General features: G+C 46.5%; 2 protein-coding genes across 7 annotated transcripts in view; one reads left to right on the top strand and one right to left on the bottom strand.

Moving 5' to 3' along the window:
* Positions 1-5,150: 5,150 nt before the first annotated feature.
* On the bottom strand, positions 5,151-19,181 carry BANF2 (BANF family member 2). 6 transcript variants are annotated; one of them, XM_069955474.1, is made up of 4 exons: positions 18,930-19,181; positions 17,386-17,474; positions 12,204-12,334; positions 5,151-5,362 (listed from the first exon to the last, which is right to left on the bottom strand). In XM_069955474.1, exons 3-4 carry the CDS (start codon positions 12,327-12,329, stop codon positions 5,213-5,215), a joined length of 276 nt encoding a protein of 91 aa, XP_069811575.1. In that variant the 5' UTR covers positions 12,330-12,334; positions 17,386-17,474; positions 18,930-19,181; the 3' UTR covers positions 5,151-5,212. The 6 variants fall into 6 exon arrangements, with proteins under 6 accessions (XP_069811575.1, XP_069811576.1, XP_069811577.1 ...); XM_069955475.1 differs by lacking the exon at positions 18,930-19,181 and adding an exon at positions 18,574-18,692; XM_069955476.1 differs by lacking the exon at positions 17,386-17,474 and having other exon boundaries at positions 18,930-19,179.
* Positions 18,790-21,364, top strand: part of PYGB (glycogen phosphorylase B) — a 63,778-nt gene continuing 61,203 nt past the window's right edge. Inside the window, exon 1 of the mRNA XM_069955473.1 lies at positions 18,790-19,156. The gene's annotated coding sequence lies outside the window, so the exon portion shown is untranslated. The remainder of the gene's footprint in view (positions 19,157-21,364) is intronic.

Raw genomic sequence — 21,364 nt, 5'->3', positions numbered from 1 at the left:
GCTGGTGGAGTCCCAGTACAGCCACATCCAGTAACTGCGCACAGCCATAGCGTTTCATCCCTTTAATAGAAAACAACATTATAGGTTGTATCTTACACCTGCCCCTCCCCCATTGTCTATCACCCACCCCCACCGCACCTTGCACACAGTCGGCCTAGATAGACCCACCTGTATTGTAGTTCAGTCTTCACCCTGTACTCCAGCATACACATGTAGGACGTTGTTCCAGTCATGTCCCAGGAGGAGATGTCTGTGTAGCAGGAGATGGAGGACGCTCCTGTGATGTATATAGTGTGCTGTGGTTTCTCTGGTGGCAGCAAGCTGTGGATGACATCTGTGTATCTGATCCCTGTTGTCATGTTAACCAGAGGCATGGTGACATCACTTTGTTTATACCACTATTGTGGCAGCCAATCAGATTTCTGCTTATAGGTTTGCCAACTGAAGCAATGATCTGATTGGTTGCTAGGGTCAATGCCTGTGGCAACCAATCAGATTACTGCTTAGGTTTGCCAATGGAGCAATGATCTGATTGGTTGCTGTGGTCACATGATACTTTTTTTGTCCCTGTTACAGGAGCTGTCATCACACGATCTCCTATGGGGTCAATAAAATGTAAATAGAAACAATGATGAAGTAATGGTATACTAGTGACCGTGTATCTTGCTGTGTACGGCCTCAGGTGTACAATGTGACTACTGACAGCACATGATGGAACAGGGGAGACATGTCACTACTAGGGACTTATAAAGGCCCCATTAGCCCCCCGAGCATTAAGTCCGCTGTGTAAATTCATTATCAGCTTCCACCCGCAAAAATCTGTGTGCAAAGTCAAGCCCAGCAAAAAATAAATTAAAATATTTACAAAAATACTGGATAATAAGTAGGGCTGGGCGGTATACCGCAAAAATACCGATACCGTCACTGGCGTCGGTTAACCGACCTCAACTCTGCCAGGACGGTATCTGCGGTATTTCCCCCCCCACCCGGCGGCCGCGTGCTCTGGTGCAGGGAGAGAGAGGGGTCCCGGGTGAAGAGGTGAAGGCTGGACAGCTGATGATCCGATTTACCTCCCGAGCCAGGACACATATACTGCTGCAGGGGAAGGGATGGAAGATCCTGCTGCGGGGGGCTGAAGAGGAAGACTGGAGATGTGACAGGCTGCACACAGACGGCAGGGTCCCCTCCAGTGAGTGCTTTGTGCTGCTGCTGCCGGGGGCTCACTTCTAGCTTCTCTGGAAGCTGCACGGTGAGCCCTGCCCCCCCTCCCCCGCACATACAGTTGGGGTCAGGTATCGGTCGGCACCTCCATGCTCCACTGGCCACCGCACTCTGTCCCGCACAGGAATTCTCGGAGCCCCGTTATGTTTTGTCAGTGCTGGAAGCGGCTGTGTGCGACGCTCAGTCCGGAACACAGATACATGTGCTACAGCACTGCGTGACAGGGGCCGAGGATTCCTGTGCGGGAGAGAGCGGTGCCCGGGGGAACATGGAGGTGCCGACCTATACCTGACCCCCTGCAGCCACTGAGTGACTGGGGATGGATGGATGGATAGATAGAAGATAGATAGATGATATGATATAGATAGATGATATAGATAGATATCATCTATCTCCTATCTATCTATCTATCTATCTATCTCCTTCCTATCTATCTATCTATCTATCTATCTATCTCCTATCTATCTATCTATCTATCTATCTATCTATCTATCTATCTCCTTCCTATCTATCTATCTATCTATCTATCTATCTATCTATCTCCTATCTATCTATCTATCTATCTATCTATCTATCTATCACAATTTAGTGCATTCACAGTAATGATAATGGGAGTGCCAGCAACAGAGAATGGGTTAACATCTCCTCTTCAATATCTATCTATTATCTGTCTATCTATCTCCTATATCTATCTATCTATCTGTCTATCTCCTATCTATCTATCTGTCAATCAATTATCTATCTATCTCCTATCTATCTCCTATCTATCTATCTATCTATCTATCTATCTATCTATCTATCTATCTTCTATCTATCTCCTATCTATGTATCTATATCATCTATCTATCTATCTCCTATCTATCTATATCATCTATCTCCTATCTATATCATCTATCTATCTATCTCCTATCTATATCATCTATCTATCTATATCCTATCTATCTCCTATCTATCTCCTATCTATCTCCTATCTATATCATCTATCTATCTATCTATCTCCTATCTATATCATCTATCTATCTATCTCCTATCTATCTGTCTATACATACACGCACACACACACACACACACCCACCACCCACCACACACACATATATGTGTGTGTGTGTGTATGTATAGACAGATAGATAGGAGATAGATAGATAGATGATATACGTAGATAGGAGATAGATAGATAGATAGATAGATAGGAGATAGATGATATAGATACACTCTGATGGTAATACAAACGTGAATTTATTACATATAACAATGTGCAGCAAACTTTACAAGATATATACGATGTTTCGCCGTCTCCTACGCCATTTTCAAGTGGCACTTGAAAATGGTGTAGGAGACGCCAAAACGTTGTGTACTACTTGTGAAGTTTGCTTAGTTATATGGAATAAATCCACGTTTGTATTACCATCGGAAAATGGGGTTTTCAAAAGGGGTGTGGCTTTTAAAAGGGGCGTGTCATAATTATCGTTCAATTTATCGTTACCGCGGCTACATGTACGATAAATCGCGATATTCATTTAGGCCATTATCGCCCAGCCCTAATAATAAGGCTACCTTACAGATACAGAAGTAACAATAGTTTCCTCTACGACTGGGTGATTAATCAAAAACATTTTTGGAAAGAAAGAAAATGTGTACTCCAACCTGTAGGGGGAGCAGTGGCACTCCAGGCTAGCTGCTCATCCTAAAGATCAGAGGAGAACCACATGCTAGCCATGTGATAGCCGTCAGCCACCATCAGCCACTCACACCCACAAGATGCCCACGTGACTGCCGCCAACTGGCCTATGCCCACCGACACACACAAGATCACTGCCGGCAAGCCCACCTGCAACAGATCCAGCAGAAGCCAGGGACTGAGCAGCTTCTGGGGCATTAGTATTACTACACTTATTCCTGATACTACTACTCCCACTCCTGATATTACTACTCTACTACTCTCATTACTGTAACTCCCTTTATCTACAACTCCACCCCTTATCTTCAATACCTTTACTATTACTCCACTACTACACCCATAGTAATTGGTAAAAAAAAAAATATATATATTTATTTATATTTTTTTGGGCCAATTTGCCCAGTCCTAGCTTTCTCTTCTGTTCAGGTGAAGCCTGACTGCTGGCTACTTTAGGCCTTACTCACATGTCCCGTGAAATTATCTGTGAAAGCCAACCTGTGACCATAGAATCCGGTGAGTCCGTTCATACAATCTATATAATTCATCCAGAACTCTATGGAATCCGTGTTTTTCACCGATTCCACGAATGCTACATCCATGGAATCTGTGAGAAACATGGATCCCATGTCCCCTTTCCCCCCAGAAAGCTGCTGGCAGTGCGTCCTGTGAGCCCAAACACACACATGCCCCCCACCCCATATCCCTTGACAGCTTCTGGCAGCCTCTGGACCTGACAGCACAAACGGCCACCTTCCTTGCTGATCCAGATAGAAGGCAATAAATAATAAGCCAAAATTGACCCATGCAGGCCACAGTGTTTGGTCTAGAACGGGGTAAAAGGATTGGCTTACGATATAGGGCATCGCTCTTTGGTGCTCTTTTACTGGAAGGTTGTGCTTTTGACCCAAGGGTTTATGATTCTAATAGAATTCACAAAAACACCACAAAATCTTTATACACTACGGGGGAGATTTATCGAAGGGTGTAAACTGCCCACAGCAACCAATCACAGCTTTGCTCTGGTAAAATGAAAGGAGCTGTGCTTGGTTGCTGAGGGCAGTTTACACCAGTGTATAGTTTACACCCTTTGATAAATCTAGGCCTTCATTAGTATTTTACATTTTTTGTAAATTGGATTAGGCATAGGCCAGGATTTCTTTTGTCACAACTAGGGTTGAGCGAATTTACAGTAATAACGAAGCAAATCACTTCATTATCTCAGCAGTGATCCTACCAGTCGGATGCCTTCTAAATCTGTTCTGCTCCTCCCTGGGTGCTGGATAAAGCAGGATCTAGTCCTGGGAAACTTCTCTTTTCCCAGCACCTGGAGCAGAGCAGCACCGAGTTAAAGGCCATTGTTAGTGTATGTGCACACTATGGAATCCGGATCACCTGTTGCGGATTCTGCAGCTCACCCCTGCTGGTCCCATAAGCTTCATTCTATGGTTTGCCAGATTCCACCCAAAGAATGAGCGGGTTCATTCTTTGGGCGGACAGCAAACAATAGAATGAAGCTTTTGGGACCAGTGGAAATGCGTGCGTCCGCCATCGCCTACGAGCGGGGGCAAGCTGTGGAATCCGCAGTGGCAGCGGGTGATCCACCGGGATTGCACAGTGTGCACATACCCTTACTGTATATTAGCACATACCCTTACTGTATATTAGCACTTCATCCTGGGTTTGGGTACCCAAACATAGCGTTAATTCCCATTTCCCTATCACAATTTCAAATTCTCTTTTGGCTAAAATAAAAAAAAAGGTCTATATTACACTTACAGGACCAGCTTTACTAACAAAAGACCAGATAATCCTCCAGGCACCTGTGTTCTACTATCACCATACTTATTCTAGTACAGCACATGATGTCACACATTTGGCCATGGACATTCACTTGATGACTATGAATTTTTCTTCTATGTTAACCCAGTAGAGATAGGTAAAACTACAGGAAAATCTATGATAAAGAAATTATCAAGGAAAAGATCCACTTTACAAGTACTTTTCCAGGGAATCGGGGCACTTAGAAAAGCATTTGTAAAGTGGGACTCTCTCTAAACAAGTCTGCTGCTGAGGTTTCAGTTTCAAAGTCATAGATTCCTACAGTAATCTCGCTCATCTCTGCAACCGAGTGTTCTCACATGTCTTCAAATTAAATATACAAGTAGTCTGGTGTGGTGCAGATACTCAACACAATACAATGCACAACTTTAGAAAAGATCGCTTTTTATCTTTTATTTTTTAGAAAACTTCATAACAAGCGATTGAATTGCAGGTAAAAACATCAAAATGAACAAAACTGCAGGCAAGAAAGCGTCACAGGAAAGACGAACACCATTCCTTCAGACAGGAAGAACACAGCTCGGCTTGCCGGGAATTGGCCCCACAGGAATCCTTCAGCCATTCTTTAAAGAGGTCATCTGCATCTTTCTTTAGGATAAGAAACTGTCCCAGAAGCAAATAAGCCTAAAAAAATAACTTTTTAATGTTACCTTCTTCGGCAAGATGAAAGTGTCAATATATATTCTGGTAACAATGAAGGTATACGTGACTGCACTAACTATACATGTGCAATATCATCAGGACTGGACACAAAAGGCATGGTCCAGTGTGGACAACACCTTCTCATCTCAGACATTTCCTCAATGATGTCATAAAACCGGCTGATAGGAGCCCTGTGATCATCAGATACCACAAGGGAATCTGTCAGCTCCACCCTGCTGACCCTGTTAGATAGGCGCAGAGATGGTGCCTTTCTTGTATCAGTTAAAGGGGTTATCCAGTGCTCCAAAAACTTGGCCACTTTCTTTCTTTCCAGTTCAGGTGCGGTTTGCAAATAAGCTCCATTCATTTCAATGGAACTGAGCAGAAAAAACATGCCCAAGCTGCAGACAAGAGTGGGGCTGTCTCTGAAAGAAAGCTTGTAGCGCTGGATAACCCTTTTAAAGAGGCTTCCCAAGCCCCTGAAAAGGGTCATAGTGCCTCCTTGCTCTCCACTCTGCGATCCCCACCCCATTCACAGAAGCACTCCTAGATTTTTTTTTTTGCATATATAGTGTAGCATAGGATATTATTAGACAGTAATACAGAGTTTCTTGTGTATGCTTTGTGCTTACACCTGGCACAGGATTTTGGGCACACATTATTGCCGTATCATAGAAATAAATTCCTTATGCTGCTTACATGGTGATGTTCCTCTGTGCTGACGTGCTCAGTTCTCCCTAATGGTGTTTTCTAGATTTGGACATATATATTTGTAGATTACTGCAGTGTATACCGTGCTTTATGTCTGTATCCTTTCTACTCAAAGAATTGACATTTTAAATCTTTGAGAGGGGAGGCGTAGACTTCCCATTGATGAAACATAGCAGGAGGGATTCGGTGCGGGCAGGGGTTCAGAGTGGAATCTCTGTGCCGAATACGTAGTGTGGACGGGCCCTAACATCCTCCATCACTAATCCGCACGCCTGTCTTAAGGACTATAACCGAGAGCTGCACCAATTCTATGGAATGCATTACCTAAGACTGTCAGACTCATCTCCAATACCCAAAACATCAAACGTGCCCTTAAAACTCATCTATTCAATCAGCCCTATCAGGTTCCTTAATTTGGCCCCTCCCCCCTAAGCACTTAGACCAGTACATATAGGAATTGGTTGGTGTTTGGTTCACCCACCTTTACCTGCACTGTCCTATTTATTAAGATGGCAAGACCAAAGTAACAATAACACACTTTTTCCCCTCTGTCTTCATCCATTCCTCAGTCTGTAAGCTCTTGCAACCAGGGCCCTCATTCCTCATGTACAGCTTAGTAATTACATGTGTATTGCTAATGTCTGATTTTGTCTATATGTTTCCCGAAAATTGTTAAGTGCAGCGAACTATGGTGCTATATAAATATTATTGTTATTCAATCAGAGACAGGGATGGGAGGGGGAGCGAAAAGAGGTTTTAGCTCTCAGCACTAAGGATGGTCCGAACCTGCCGAGGTTCGGGTTCGTATGAACCCGAACGCTCTGCATCAGATTCCCGCTGTCTGGGAGGACCACCTGGAAAACTGGGATACAGCCTATGGCTATATCCCAGTTTTCCAGGCGGTCCTCCCGCTGTATCCACCCTCTCCACGGAGCGGGCAGACAGCGGGAATCATTGCCGAGAGTTCGGGTTCGTACGAACCCGAACCTCGGCAGGTTCGGACCATCCCTACTCAGCACTTCAGGAGCTTTGGAATACCTCTAACATTTGGCACAGAGAATAAAAGCATTGCTCTATGTTATGAAAGCACAGAGAGCTATATGAATGCTATGTGTCTCCTCACCCTAATAGCTATAGAACAATGTCTGCCATTTGGAACATGAATTACAGCTGCAACTAAATTTCTGCAACTCTCTATTCATGTGAATGCGGCTTGTGAGAAGCCATATGCCTGCTGCCTAAGTAAACTCATTTAGAAGGTTTAAGCCTATGGAACTTGTCTTAGCAGTGAGCCAGGGAGTGAAGCACATAACCCCATGGTTCTCCTATCTTGCTTTAAAGATTGGTGGGGCTCTGAGCGTTAAAGGAGAAGTCCTTTTTTTTAATAGGAGCTGGGGAAGGGGACGAAAAAAGACAAAAAGACAAACATGCTCTTACCTCCTCCTCCTCCGTAAGGTAAGAGCACATTACTTCTTTTATCCTCACCAGCACTTAAAAAAATAGCTTTGCCCAGACTTCTCCTTTAAGGCCATGACCAATTAGGGCTGGGCGATATGGCCAAAAAAATAACCACTCGATTTTTAAGTAGTAGGACTGGGAGTAGTATTGGGAGTAACAGTAGTAGTTACAGTAGGAGAAGTACTGGGAGGTGTTGTAGTGAAATATAATAGTAACAGTAGTGGGAGTAGTAGCTGCAGTAGTATTGGTAGTAGTTGTAGTGCTAGTAGTACTGGGAGTAGTATTAGTAGTTGTAGTGGGGGTAGCAGTTACTTCATAGTCATGGTGGATAAGGGGCGGGAACAGTGGCGTAGCTATAGGGGTCGCCATGGCGACCGGGCCCCTACGCTAGGGGGGCCCCCACGGCCCCCCCTTGCCACTTGTGACAGTGTCACTTTAAGCATCCCGAGAAGCTGCGGCCGCGCAGCTTCTCGGGATGCACAGATCGCTTTGATGTTCCGCCCGCACAGTGAGCGGGCGGAACATTAAAGCGATCAGAATACAGGAGAAGGACCTGTCAGCGTCCTCCTCCTGTATTCTCTCCCATAGGCTGCCGGCACTTCATACCAGCAGCCTATGGGAGGCCGGGCCGTGACCTTTCCGGCAGGCGTGAGGATGTGACTTCATCACGTCTGCCGGAAGTCCCGTCCCTGCGGCTCGCAAGATGGAGCCCGAAGAGGAGGAGGAGAGCTGCTGCCTGCAGCTACACAGCGCCGATTAGGTGAGTAGGATGTTTGTTTTTTTAGGGGCACCTCTGGGGGCATTATTAGTTCTTGGGGGCACCTCTGGGGGCATTATTAGTATATGGGGGCACCTCTGGGGGCATTATTAGTATATGGGGGCACCTCTGGGGGCATTATTAGTATATGGGGGCACCTCTGGGGGCATTATTAGTATATGGGGGCACCTCTGGGGGCATTATTAGTATATGGGGGCACCTCTGGGGGCATTATTAGTTCTTGGGGGCACCTCTGGGGGCATTATTATTGTATGGGGGCACCTCTGGGGGCATTATTAGTATATGGGGGCACCTCTGGGGGGCATTATTAGTATATGGGGGCACCTCTGGGGCATTATTATTGCATGGGGAAACCTCTGGGGGCATTATTAGCTCATGGGGGCACCTCTGGGGGCATTATTAGTATATGGGGGCACCTCTGGGGGCATTATTATTGTATGGGGGCACCTCTGGGGGCATTATTAGTTCATGGGGGCACCTCTGGGGGCATTACTAGTTCTTGGGGGCACCTCTGGGGGCATTATTAGTATATGGGGGCACCTCTGGGGCATTATTATTGTATGGGGGCACCTCTGGGGGCATTATTAGTTCATGGGGGCAACTCTGTGGGCGTTATTAGTTCATGGGGGCAACTCTGTGGGCGTTATTAGCTCATGGGGGCACCTCTGGGGGCATTATTAGTTGATGGGGGCAACTCTGGGGGCATTATTAGCTCATGGGGGCACCTCTGGGGGCATTATTAGTATATGGGGGCACCTCTGGGGGCATTATTATTGTATGGGGGCACCTCTGGGGGCATTATTATTGTATGGGGGCACCTCTGGGGGCATTATTAGTTATTGGGGGCACCTCTGGGGGCATTATTAGTATATGGGGGCACCTCTGGGGCATTATTATTGTATGGGGGCACCTCTGGGGGCATTATTAGTTCATGGGGGCAACTCTGTGGGCGTTATTAGTTCATGGGGCACCTCTGGGGGCATTATTAGCTCATGGGGGCACCTCTGGGGGCATTATTAGTTGATGGGGGCACCTCTGGGGGCATTATTAGCTCATGGGGGCACCTCTGGGGGCATTATTAGTATATGGGGGCACCTCTGGGGGCATTATTAGTATATGGGGGCACCTCTGGGGGCACTATTAGCTCATGGGGGCACCTCTGGAGTCATTATTAGTTCATGGGGGCACCTCTGGGGGCATTATTAGCTCATGGGGGCACCTCTGGGGGCATTATTAGCTCATGGGGGCACCTCTGGGGGCATTATTAGCTCATGGGGGCACCTCTGGGGGCATTATTAGCTCATGGGGGCACCTCTGGGGGCATTATTAGCTCATGGGGGCACCTCTGGGGGCATTATTAGCTCATGGGGGCACCTCTGGGGGCATTATTAGCTCATGGGGGCACCTCTGGGGGCATAATTAGCTCATGGGGGCACCTCTGGGGGCATAATTAGCTCATGAGGGCACCTCTGGGGGCATTATTATTGTATGGGGGCACCTCTGGGGGCATAATTAGCTCATGGGGGCACCTCTGGGGGCATAATTAGCTCATGAGGGCACCTCTGGGGGCATTATTATTGTATGGGGGCACCTCTGGGGGCATTATTATTGTATGGGGGCACCTCTGGGGGCATAATTAGCTCATGAGGGCACCTCTGGCGGCATTATTATTGTATGGGGGCACCTCTGGGGGCATTATTAGTTGATGGGGGCACCTCTGGGGGCATTATTAGTTCATGGGGGCACCTCTGGGGGCATTATTAGTCCATGGGGGCACCTCTGGGGGCATTATTAGCTCATGAGGGCGCCTCTGGGGGCATTATTAGCTCATGAGGGCGCCTCTGGGGGCATTATTAGCTCATGGATGCACCTCTGGGGGCATAATTAGCTCATGAGGGCACCTCTGGGGCATTATTGTATGGGGGCACCTCTGGGGGCATTATTAGCTCATGGGGGCACAGCAGGGAATCCTACATACAGGGGACATCCCACATTCCTACTCACTTTACTGCACATTACACCACACAGCGCAGTTACTATGGGAGCCTACAGGAGGGAGGAAGGGAAGGAAGTTGCTAGAAATGTGCGGAGCCTAAATTGTTTGTCTCGCAGGTTCTAAGGGGATGAAACGTATCTGGAAGGAATCATCTTGGAGGACTGGGCCGGATGAAGAGGAAAAGGGAAAGTGACGCCTCAGATCAAAGAAGACATCACCGGTGAGTCACTGTATGACGGTTTTCTTATTTTGTAGAACATCATTTAGTAGGGGTGCCCCGAGGTGGAAAAGGTTAGGAAGCACTGCACTAATCTGTCCCGCTGCGCCCGCTGGCACATGCTGTCATCTGATTAGGTAAGAGGCCCAATCAGATGACAGCAAGTACCAGCGCCCCCTCCTCCAGACATCTGCCTTGGCGGCCCAAGCTGTGTCCTATGGCCGTATCTTTACCGCGTTGAGCTCCAGCTTGTGCTGCATCTACATTATCTGTACTCAGAGATATTACTGTGTTATCTGTGGTGTTACATAGGACTGCAGGGGACATCTACTACATGATCTGTACTCAGAGATATCACTGTGTTATCTGTGGTGTTACATAGGACTGCAGGGGACATCTACTACATGATCTGTACTCAGAGATATCACTGCGTTATCTGTGGTGTTACATAGGACTGCAGATGACTACTACATTATCTGTACTCAGAGGGATATCACTGTTATCTGTGGTGTTACATAGGACTGCAGGTGATATCAGGTGACTTCTCCAGGTTGCAGAAGTTCAAACTTCATCATGCCCTGCTGACAGTTTATAATGGGAGTTGTAGTTTTGCAGCATGTGGCTCTTCAGGTTGCAGCACTACAACCCCCATCGTTTCCAACTGGCAGTTCATGATGAGAGTTGTAGTTTTTCAGCTGTAGAGTCAAAGATTGGAATACAATGATTAGACAATGACACAGTACAGTCCATTAATTATAGGGGGCAGTACATGAGGTGGAGGCAGTGACAGGGCATTAGAACATGGTGGCACATTAGAGTAATTGGATATAACGTTAGATAGGAATTTGCCTGATCGGGGGGAGATGGGGGGGCCCCAAGCTAAAATTTTGCACCAGGGCCCATCAGCCTTTAGCTACGCCCCTGGGCGGGAAACAGTTCCAGGTCCTCACCCGCTCTCCGATGATGTCACTCTGGGTCTCTCCTGCCACAGGGGCTACTCAGGGCCCAACTGCTGCTGCTCCTGGAGGATTCTCCAGCATGCGGACACAGCAGCACTGGATCCAGCAGGGGGCACTGTAACCTGGAAGAGCAGCTGCAGCTCCAGGCCTGACCAGACTCATGCTGAAGGCTGCCGGCAAGCACACTGCCCAGGCCCTGAGTGCCACTGTTCCCTCTGTGGGTCAGAATGCAATTTTTTTTTTTATCGAATTTGTGATTTTCAAAAACAAACAAACAAATCTAATGTCAAGTTAATTAAAGGGAACCTGTCACCCCTGGAAAACCCCTAAACCCCTCCCCCATGCTTACCCCATCCGGTCGGTGCCACCGTCTGCTTATCTGCACTCTCAATAAGCAAATGAGTGGAGAGGAGTCCAACATCCACAGGAAATACTGAATATTCCTTAGGACGTCGGACTAATTTCCGCTCATTTGCATGTTGAGCTTGCAGATAAGCAGGCGGCCATATCAGCATTGGTAGCGGGACCAACTGGATGGGGAAAGTATGAGGGCCGAATCCAAATGCTTCAGATGCTGTTGGATTTCTTCATTTTCTGTATGTCCATTGACAGGAACAGATCTACATCATGTCTGCTGTGCAGTTACTTAACCCAAATAGTGACAGTGAGTTTACTTCACATAGGTTACTCTTCATATACATTACCTTATCAAAGCCTTGCTCCTCTAATTTACCACCAAGGACTTCTCCGATACCAGCCAAGGCTGTAATTGGCTTGTCGCCCATGGGCTCAGAGACAAAGTCTCGATGCTTCTGTGATGTGTGAGACATCTTTTCTGCAAGACAAGGGACAACAAATGTTACTCAAAGTAACCAATTGCTGGGCTCTGTGGTTGGACATTTTTGCTTCACTTGCAGCAAGTATCCGATATCTGACAGCTTTAGTCACTATGGATCCAGCCCCAGACAATACGGAGGGAACCTTAAAATGGCCAATACTGCCATACAGTCATATATGCAAGGTATCCGTATGACTGGCCAACCATACAATACACAGTGTAACCTGCTCCTTGTGTGGACTCCACACCATCTGTAATACTGGCATGTCACGTAAGGGTCCTTTAAAGGGGTTATCAAGCCCTACAAAAAAAATGGCCACTTTCTTCCAAAGACAGCACCACTCTTGTCCCCAGTTTGGGTGCAGGTTTTGTAACTCAGTTCCATTGAAGTGAATTTAGCTTAAAGGGGTAGTGCGGCGGTAAAGAATTATTCACAGAATAACACACATTACAAAGTTATATAACTTTGTAATGTATGTTATGTCTGTGAATGGCCCCCTTCCCCGTGTCCCACCACCCCCACCCGTGTACCCGAAGTGTGGTGCGCTATATATACCTGTCACGTGCCGACTCGTCTCCGATCTTCAGTCAGTGAAGTAGTGATGCACGATGCACTGAAATATCGATACTACTATCGATATTTCGGTCAGAAAAACGGTTCGATATCAGGATTCCCTGGTATCGATACTTCATGTTAATCTGCATAATAGTGCAGATTAACATGAAGTATGGTGTAGTGATGTCACGATACCAGTTCGATGAGTTCGATACCAACTTTTTTTTTTCAATGCTCGATACCAATTCGATACTTAAAAAATTATATTTAAGAAAAAAAAACAAAAAACATAAGAATAGAAATGACTCCCCCCCCCCCCCTCCCCCAGGTTCAGGTCAGTACGAACCAATTTATGTTCCCTAATTTTATTACTTTAAAAATAAAGTCCCCATTATTTAAAATAAATAAAAACTTGCCCAACTCTGACTCACTTTTTTTATCTCTCCGCCTGTCTGGCTGGGGGGTGAGGGGCATTTTTTGCGCTGTGATCTGTAGTTTTATTTAGTACCATCTTTTTGTGGGGTACTGAATTGGGTGGTTTCTGCACTTGCTCGGTTTACCGTGGTCAGGAAAGTGACAGGTAGTATGGACAATAACACTTCAGCTGCCAGGGATGGGGATTGTAGTTATGTAACACACAACTGCTATCAGGTGGGAGGATGGGGGTTGTAGTCATGTAACACTTTAACAATCCGAGGGTGATAGGGGTTGTAGCCATATAACAGACACCAGCCAGCAGGGGGGATGATGGGGGTTGTAGCCATATAACACACACCAGCCAGCAGGGGGGATGATGGGGGTTGTAGCCATATAACACACACCAGCCAGCAGGGGGGATGATGGGGGTTGTAGCCATATAACACACACCAGCCAGCAGGGGGGATGATGGGGGTTGTAGCCATATAACACACACCAGCCAGCAGGGGGGATGATGGGGGTTGTAGCCATATAACACACACCAGCCAGCAGGGGGGATGATGGGGGTTGTAGCCATATAACACACCAGCCAGCAGGGGGGATGATGGGGGTTGTAGCCATATAACAGACACCAGCCAGCAGGGGGGTGATGGGGGTTGTAGCCATATAACACACCAGCCAGCAGGGGCGATGATGGGGGTTGTAGCCATATAACACACCAGCCAGCAGGGGGGATGATGGGGGCTGTAGTTTTACTATTCCTGGTGTCAGGGCATGCTTACCGGTGACCTGGATTTGTCTGTGATCTGCAGGTTACAGCCCCCCTCCCCCTCCCAGTCAGAGTCAGGCCGACTATTTGAATTTGGCGCCAACGGGGGAAGAGGGTGCGCGCTGAGGAGGTGACAGGTGGGAGCAGGGGGCGGCACACAGAGAACACGGCCGGCGCTCATATAGCTGCCGGCCGTGTTCTCTGCGCTATACTTTATGTTAAACTGCATAATAGCGCAGTTTAACATAAAGTTTCGATACCAGGAAATCCTGGTATCGAACTGTTTTTCGGCCCGGAATATCGATAGTAGTATCGATATTTTGGTGCATCGTGCAACACTAGTATGGTGCAGAGAACACGGCGGCGCCAAATTTAAATAGCCGGCACAAAGCGATCGCTAGTGCCGGCTATTTTAAAGGGTAGATGCCGCTGTCATAACCGACAGCGGCATTAAACTCCTGCAGAGCCGCTCCATATGCAGCACGAGTCTGCTGCATATGGATCGGCCCCTCACTGCTAATGACTGCGGCCCGCAATACCGCGGGCGGCAGTCATTCAACCATTCCAAATACGGGACCCGCCGGTGCTGCGGCAGCGGTCCCTTACACCAGCCAGTTCCCCAACTTCCGGGTCCACAATCCTGTTGACCCCCCCCCTTCCCGCAGGGCCCACCGATACAGTGGCACAACAACTCCCAGAATACCTTCTTGTGGGGAGTTGTTGTTCACAAGGAGGCATGCTGGGAGTTGTTGTGCCAGGAGGCTGCTAATGCATTACAACTCCCAGCAGCATACCTCCTTGTGCACTACATCCCCCAGCATACCTCTTTGTGCACGAGGAGGCATGCTGGGAGTTGTAGTGCACAAGAATGTATGCTGCACGGAGTTGTTGTGTCAGGAGCTGCACAACTGCAATTCCCAGCATACCTCCTTGTGCACTACAACTCCCAGCCTACCTTCTTGTGGGGAGTTGCAAAGCACAAGGAATTATGCTGGAAGTTGTTGTTCACCAGGAGGTATGCTGGGAGTTGTAGTGCACCAGGAGGTATGCTGGGAGGTGTAGTGCACAAGGAGGTATGCTGGGAGTTGCAGTTGCGCGGCAGCAGCCTTTCAAAACATCCCAGCATACCTTCTTATGCACTACAACTCCTAGCATACCTCCCTGTGCACTACAACTCCCCACAAGAAGGTATTCTGGGAGTTGTTGTGCACAGGGAGGTATGCTTGAGGTTAGAGGGTAATAAAAAATGTAAAAAAAGTTTTTTAAAATAAAACAAAAAATAATAAAGGTTCTAATAATCCCCCCTTTTCCCTTTTTTTAAAAAAAAAAGTAAAAAAAAAGTTAAAAAAAAAAAAAAAAAAGAACATACATGTATCCATTACATGTGAATTGTCCGAACTATAAAATGTAACAAAGTGATCAAGAAGTCACATAAATAAAAATGTTGTGCACTGGGGGAACATATCTGTAGTCAGGGAAAAGGGAAATTATATTTGTATTTTTACGTGTTTTTTTCTCAAACTTTTTATTTAGTATCGAATTGGTATTGAGTATCGAAATCCGAAAGCTGGTATCGGTATCGAACTCAAAATTTTGGTATCGTGACATCCCTACAGTGAAGTCATCTTCGGACGGCTGGGCCGAATCCCTCCGACCGTCCTGAGTACCGGCCACCCTCTGCCGCGTCATCGGCTGCTCAGCTGCGATTGGCTGAGCATAACTGTGCTCAGCCAATCGCGGCTGAGCAGCCAATAACGCGGCAGAGGGCGGCCGCCACTCAGGACGGTCGGGAGGGATTCGGCCCGGCCGACCGAAGATGACTTCACTGACTGAAGATCGGAGACGAGTCGGCACGTGACAGGTATGTATAGCGCACCACACTTCCGGGTATACGGGTGGGCAGGGTGGATTTGTTTTAAATCAAACTGATTTAAATCACGATTTAAATCACGATTTAAATCACTAGTCCGGAAGGCTTGATTTAAATCAGTGATTTAAATCAAAGTTTCTACCTAAACTAGTTCTTGCTACTTTAACATGCAAGTAGATGAAGATTTTTAGAATCACTTTTTATATTACTTTTTTCTCCCCAGTTTAATGGGTTAATCATTCATATTTGGACACCACTGTTCTGTTGTACTTAGGAAGGAGAAAAATAATCCTGAACTTAACAATTTAAATGGATTTATTCAACTGAAACAATAACAACATTACAGCATACGTTATTTGCTTAAACAAACATCCATGTTAACTAATTTGGCTAAACAAAAAAAAAAAAATAGTCCAAACAATCAGAAACATATTGTCTAACTTCTTGGACTTGGTACTGAAGGGGATGATTCTGTATTCATAGGTTTGTAGAACAATAGGATTAAGGTCTTTTTCTCAACTCTGTTCATGTTGTAACATTTGAGAACATATACAGCCTTTATTCTACTGAGTTAAACAACTCAGTTTTATCTCATGATGGAAGAACCTTTGGATGGTAAAATATTTTCCTCAAAAAGCAGTTTATTGAAAAAAATCCGATTTAAATCAAAAAAATCCGATTTAAATCAAAAAAATCTGATTTTTTTGATTTTTTTAAAAAAATCATTGATTTTTATCCACCCTGCGGGTGGGGGGGTGGGACACGGGGAAGGGGGCCATTCACAGACATAACATACATTACAAAGTTATATAACTTTGTAATGTGTGTTATTCTGTGAATAATTCTTTACCGCCGCACAACCCCTTTAATTGCAAACTGCACCTGAACTGGAGGTGCTGTCTCTGGAAAAAAGTGGCCATGTTTGTTTAAAGGGGTATTCCACTTAACCCCTTAAAGACACACGACAAGTATGTCATGCTGCCGTTAAGATGATGCAGAGAGGGCTCCTGGCACCGGAGTTGCATCTAACTAACGTTACATCCACATCCCTGGTGTCTAGTGGGGGAGATAGCGCGCCCAACACCCCCCCCCCCCCACACACACACACACACAATGCAATTGCGGAGGGTCTATCTTTCTTCCTACCCTCAGCATCTGTATGACACTGATCCTGGCTCGGTAATTGATTGCTTCTGGCTCCAGCAGCCCTAAGCAATCTATCACTGATCATATTGATCAGTGTATTGTAGGTAGAACACTGCAGTGATCTCTATGGGAGATAACTGCAGTAATAATAAAAGTCCTGCAGGGGCACTAAAAGTTAAAGTAGAAAAAAAAAATTAAGTTTTTTTTAATCAATAAAAAATCCCCTCCCCTAATAAAAGTCTGAATCACCCCCCTTTTGCTATTTTATAAATAAAATTAAACATACATACATATTTGGTATCGCTGTGTGCGTAATCGCCCAAACTATTAAATTATCCAATTCCTGATCTCGCACGGTAAACAGCTTAAGCGCAAAAACCTGTGGCACATGAAATGCAGAAAAATTATAATAAAATAAAAAATAAAACTGTTATAAGGGTATATTCACACGAACGGACTCGCAGCGAGATCCTCGCTGCGAGTCCGGCAGGTCTCTTACACTATATACTCGCTGCGGTCTGAACGACCGCAGCGAGTATGTAATTCTACCACCCTTAACCGCTTCTGCTCCCGCCCGGCTCCCCCCCGCTGTAAGCATACATTACCTGTCCTCGCTGCACGGGTCCCGCGTCCTGCTCTCCCGTCCGGCCAATCAGTGTGTTGCCCAGCCGCAGCCACTGATTGGCCGGACGGGAGAGCAGGACGCGGGACCCGTGCAGCGAGGACAGGTAATGTATGCTTACAGCGGGGGAGCCGGGCGGGAGCAGAAGCGGTTAAGGGTGGTAGAATTACATACTCGCTGCGGTCATTCAGACCGCAGCGAGTATATAGTGTGTGGGAACTGTCAGGACCTGCAATTTGAAGAACTTATCTTTTTAAAAGGTTTTCATTTTCTAAAAGCCATCATATAAATTAAAAGTTGTACATGTTATATATTGTTGTAATCGTAGCAAATGGAGGAACATAAATAACATGTTAGTTTTACCATGGGGCGAACGGTGTAAGCGGTATCTCTCGGATTATCGGCAACCATTGGACAATGCAAGGGACATGGTTCCCCACTCATAGGAGATCACAGCTTCAAAAGTAACTGATCATCAAGCCAGCTTGGTGCTCCATTATCAGGAGCCTATCACCACACCACAGAGCCTCCAGACCGTAGAGACCCCCCAATCCTAAACAACCCATAATCTAAGGAGCAGGGCTCACACACTGTAGCCTCCATCTGTACCATGTAGTCCAGCATAGGCCATACAGCACAGAGGCCTCACATCAGGGGCCTCGGGTGACAATGCATGTGGCAAATTTGCTTTCTAACCTGCTGCAAAACAGTTCACAATTGCAAGAAGCAAAAATATATATAAAAAAAATAAAAAGTCAGAACGACACTAACAAACTATCCGCCAGGGGGCAGTGTAATACATTCCTATGAAAACAGACACCTGTTCACCATATAATAGCTGTGAGCCGCTTCATACCAAGTGCGCAGAGACCAAGACAGGAGGCAGAGAACACCGCCCGTCACCGCGAGACTACGAGAGGCGGGCACTGACAACGCGCACCAGGTGATCGCAGCGCGCCAGGATCTCTACGCCACGCCTCTCTCCCCTGGTATTTTAGCCCCGCCCTGTGACCGCGTGATAGAGGGGAGCCAATGGGACGGGGCCTTCACAAATCCGCGCGTGTACTTGCTGACAATTTGAGCACCTATCGCCGTGCACCGTCTATCCCTCTCCCATTATTCACACATAACACTGTAATGAAGGATAGGGGGCTGCCATACTCAGCAGGGGCCACTAGAGGGAGCCGCTGCCCGTATGTACAATCTATGTACCTGGAGTAGCAGCGTCTCTCTGATCCCAGAGACGGCTCCTCTACGAGTCACGACACGCGGCTATCAGTTTGGCTTGGCTCCTCTCCTCACAGAATCGCTCTGGATTTAGCTCCTCCCCCTGCTGGTCAGGTCACAGCTTCCCGCAATTTCCCCCACAGACGGGCAGCGCGCGGGCAGGAAGTCGTCAGTCACGTGACAAGAAATAGGAGCAGTTTTTATGCACAGAGGTAGCGGTTGCTTGTGGTGTTGCTACGTCGAGTTGGGGGAAGATACAGGGGCGGCCACTCTGTATCATGTGTGGTAGAAAATAAAGTCGTACTACACTATCTTTCCCAAGTAGTAGTTGTAGTCCAGAGCTGGAGAGCCACAGGTTGGGTGAGCGCTGCTATAAATAATTATGGTAGTGTCTAAATCCCATACCGCAAAGGGACCTCACTGGGTGCGCGCACACAGCTCCCAGGAAAGCCCCGCCCCGGCCGGATTTCATTGGCTGCTCCACTCTGGGCTTCCTATCAGTTAAAATCAGACACTGCCGGACCCCTGACCCTAATCCGAGCGTTTATTATTAGGGTTGGGGGTCGGATTAGGGTTACGTCCACTGATTTCTCATGTATAACCCTCCCCACAGCCCCAACCCTAACCCTCCTGATTAGTACCAACCCCGAGGGTTAGGGTGCTTGTGTGGGAAGGGGATAGTTAGATGATTTTAGTAACCCTAATCCTCAAGTCTTCCAGTACTTACCAGCTTCTGTACGTCCTACAGGAAGTAATGTATTTAAGTGACTGTACCACCAGGCCCAGGCTGAAGCACTGTATGATAGGGTTCCATTGATTGTAATGGAGTCACGTCATGGAGGGGCTGGGGTTTCTTACCACTGGGGGTGGCTCGGCCCGCCTCCAGTGTTTCAGCCTGGGCCTGGTGGTACAGTCACTTTAATCCCAGTATGACACCTACCTCTGACCTCTGTCAGAAACTGTCCCTAGAAGTAGCAAATCCCCATGCAATTTTTCTATAAACAACATAGTAATATGTAAACTAAAGGTGTTTTTTTTTTAGCTAAAAAGCTTGGTACTTATATTAACCTCCTAGGCTCATGCTGCCTTCTGTCTACCAGCACCAGACCTGGTAGACATCATTTGCTGTGTCTGGGGTCGGCGTGTGCAGTCTTTCCTTTGCCGGTGAATAGCGTGAGCCAAGGAGGTAGATATAAGTACACCCCCCCCCCCCCAAAACAGGCAGCAACACAGCTTATTTTTAGCTCAAGAAAACCCTTTAACTCCATCCAAAATCACAGGTTGTTACTTGTAATGGTGCGTTTACACGAAACGATTATCGTTCGAATTGTCGCAGTAACGATCACATTTGAGCGATAATCGGCTCGTAAACACAGCAAATGATCAAGCAACGAGCGAGAAATCGTTGATTGTGATTTTTTAACATGTTCTCAAATCATCGTTGGTTGTTCACTAAAAATTCGCAGATCGCTTCATCTAAACAGTCTTTCACAGATTCATCCTATGTGTGAGGTAGTCTTAAGCGATCTTAAAACGATTGCAATAACGATTTTTTAAATAATTTTCCTCTTCGTCTAAACTCTGATCGTTATAAAAATCTAATCGTTGCTTTAAAATCGTTAAACGATCGATTGGGCAAATTATCGCTCCGTGTAAACGCACCAAAATTACCAGATCAATTACATTCCGTCATTAGGGAAATAAATAAATTTTCACACATGGAAACAGGTGAAAACCCTACTGCGAGTTTCTTTTCCGAAATAAAAATAAAAAAATTCACCAGCAAAATATAATTTTCTTAACAAACCCAAGCTTGATTTTGCATGATGCATAAACAACTGTCACTTGTTTGGGCAGATTGCAGATTGCACTTAAGAAAACATGAGTCAATGGGACAGGCGAAACTCCGCTTATAGGTCTGTAGTGTAATTCTGTAGTGTGCACATACCTTCAGGGTTGTTTCTCACACCACATTTTTCTGAGGGGGACTACGGATGACACACAGCATTTTTTTTCCCTGATAAGATGCTGTGTTTGTTAGCTGAGATCCAATAGGTAAACTGCAGATGTATGGGCGGCATGGTCAGGTGGATACTGTGGCTGGTAAGTTCTGTTATGTACTGTGACAGACACTTAAAGTGACTGTACCACCAGGCCCAGGCTGAAACACTGGAGGCGGGCCGACCCACCCTTAGAGGGAAGAAACTCCAGCCCCTACATGACGTGACTCCATTAGAATCAATGGAACCCTATCATAGTGGGGCTAGGGTGTCCTTCTACTAAGGGTGTGTCGGCCTGCCTCCAGTGCTTCAGCCTGGGCCTGGTGGTACAATCACTTTAAAAGACGTAGGACTAGACGTAGACATAAGGCAGTATCCTAATGCATGTTGTTTGTACTTCCTAATAGTTGCCAGGTATAG

The sequence above is a fragment of the Dendropsophus ebraccatus genome, chromosome 15 (assembly GCF_027789765.1).
Source record: "Dendropsophus ebraccatus isolate aDenEbr1 chromosome 15, aDenEbr1.pat, whole genome shotgun sequence".
NCBI lineage: Eukaryota > Metazoa > Chordata > Amphibia > Anura > Hylidae > Dendropsophus > Dendropsophus ebraccatus.
This window is presented reverse-complemented; position numbering and strand designations above follow the sequence as displayed.

Coding starts and splice junctions, on each gene's coding strand:
- BANF2 (XM_069955474.1), bottom strand. CDS start 12,329: ATGTCTCACACATCACAGAAGCATCGAGACTTTGTCTCTGAGCCCATG. Junction 5,363..12,203: donor AGGAGCAAGGCTTTGATAAG/GTAATGTATATG, acceptor TTATTTTTTTAG/GCTTATTTGCTTCTGGGACA.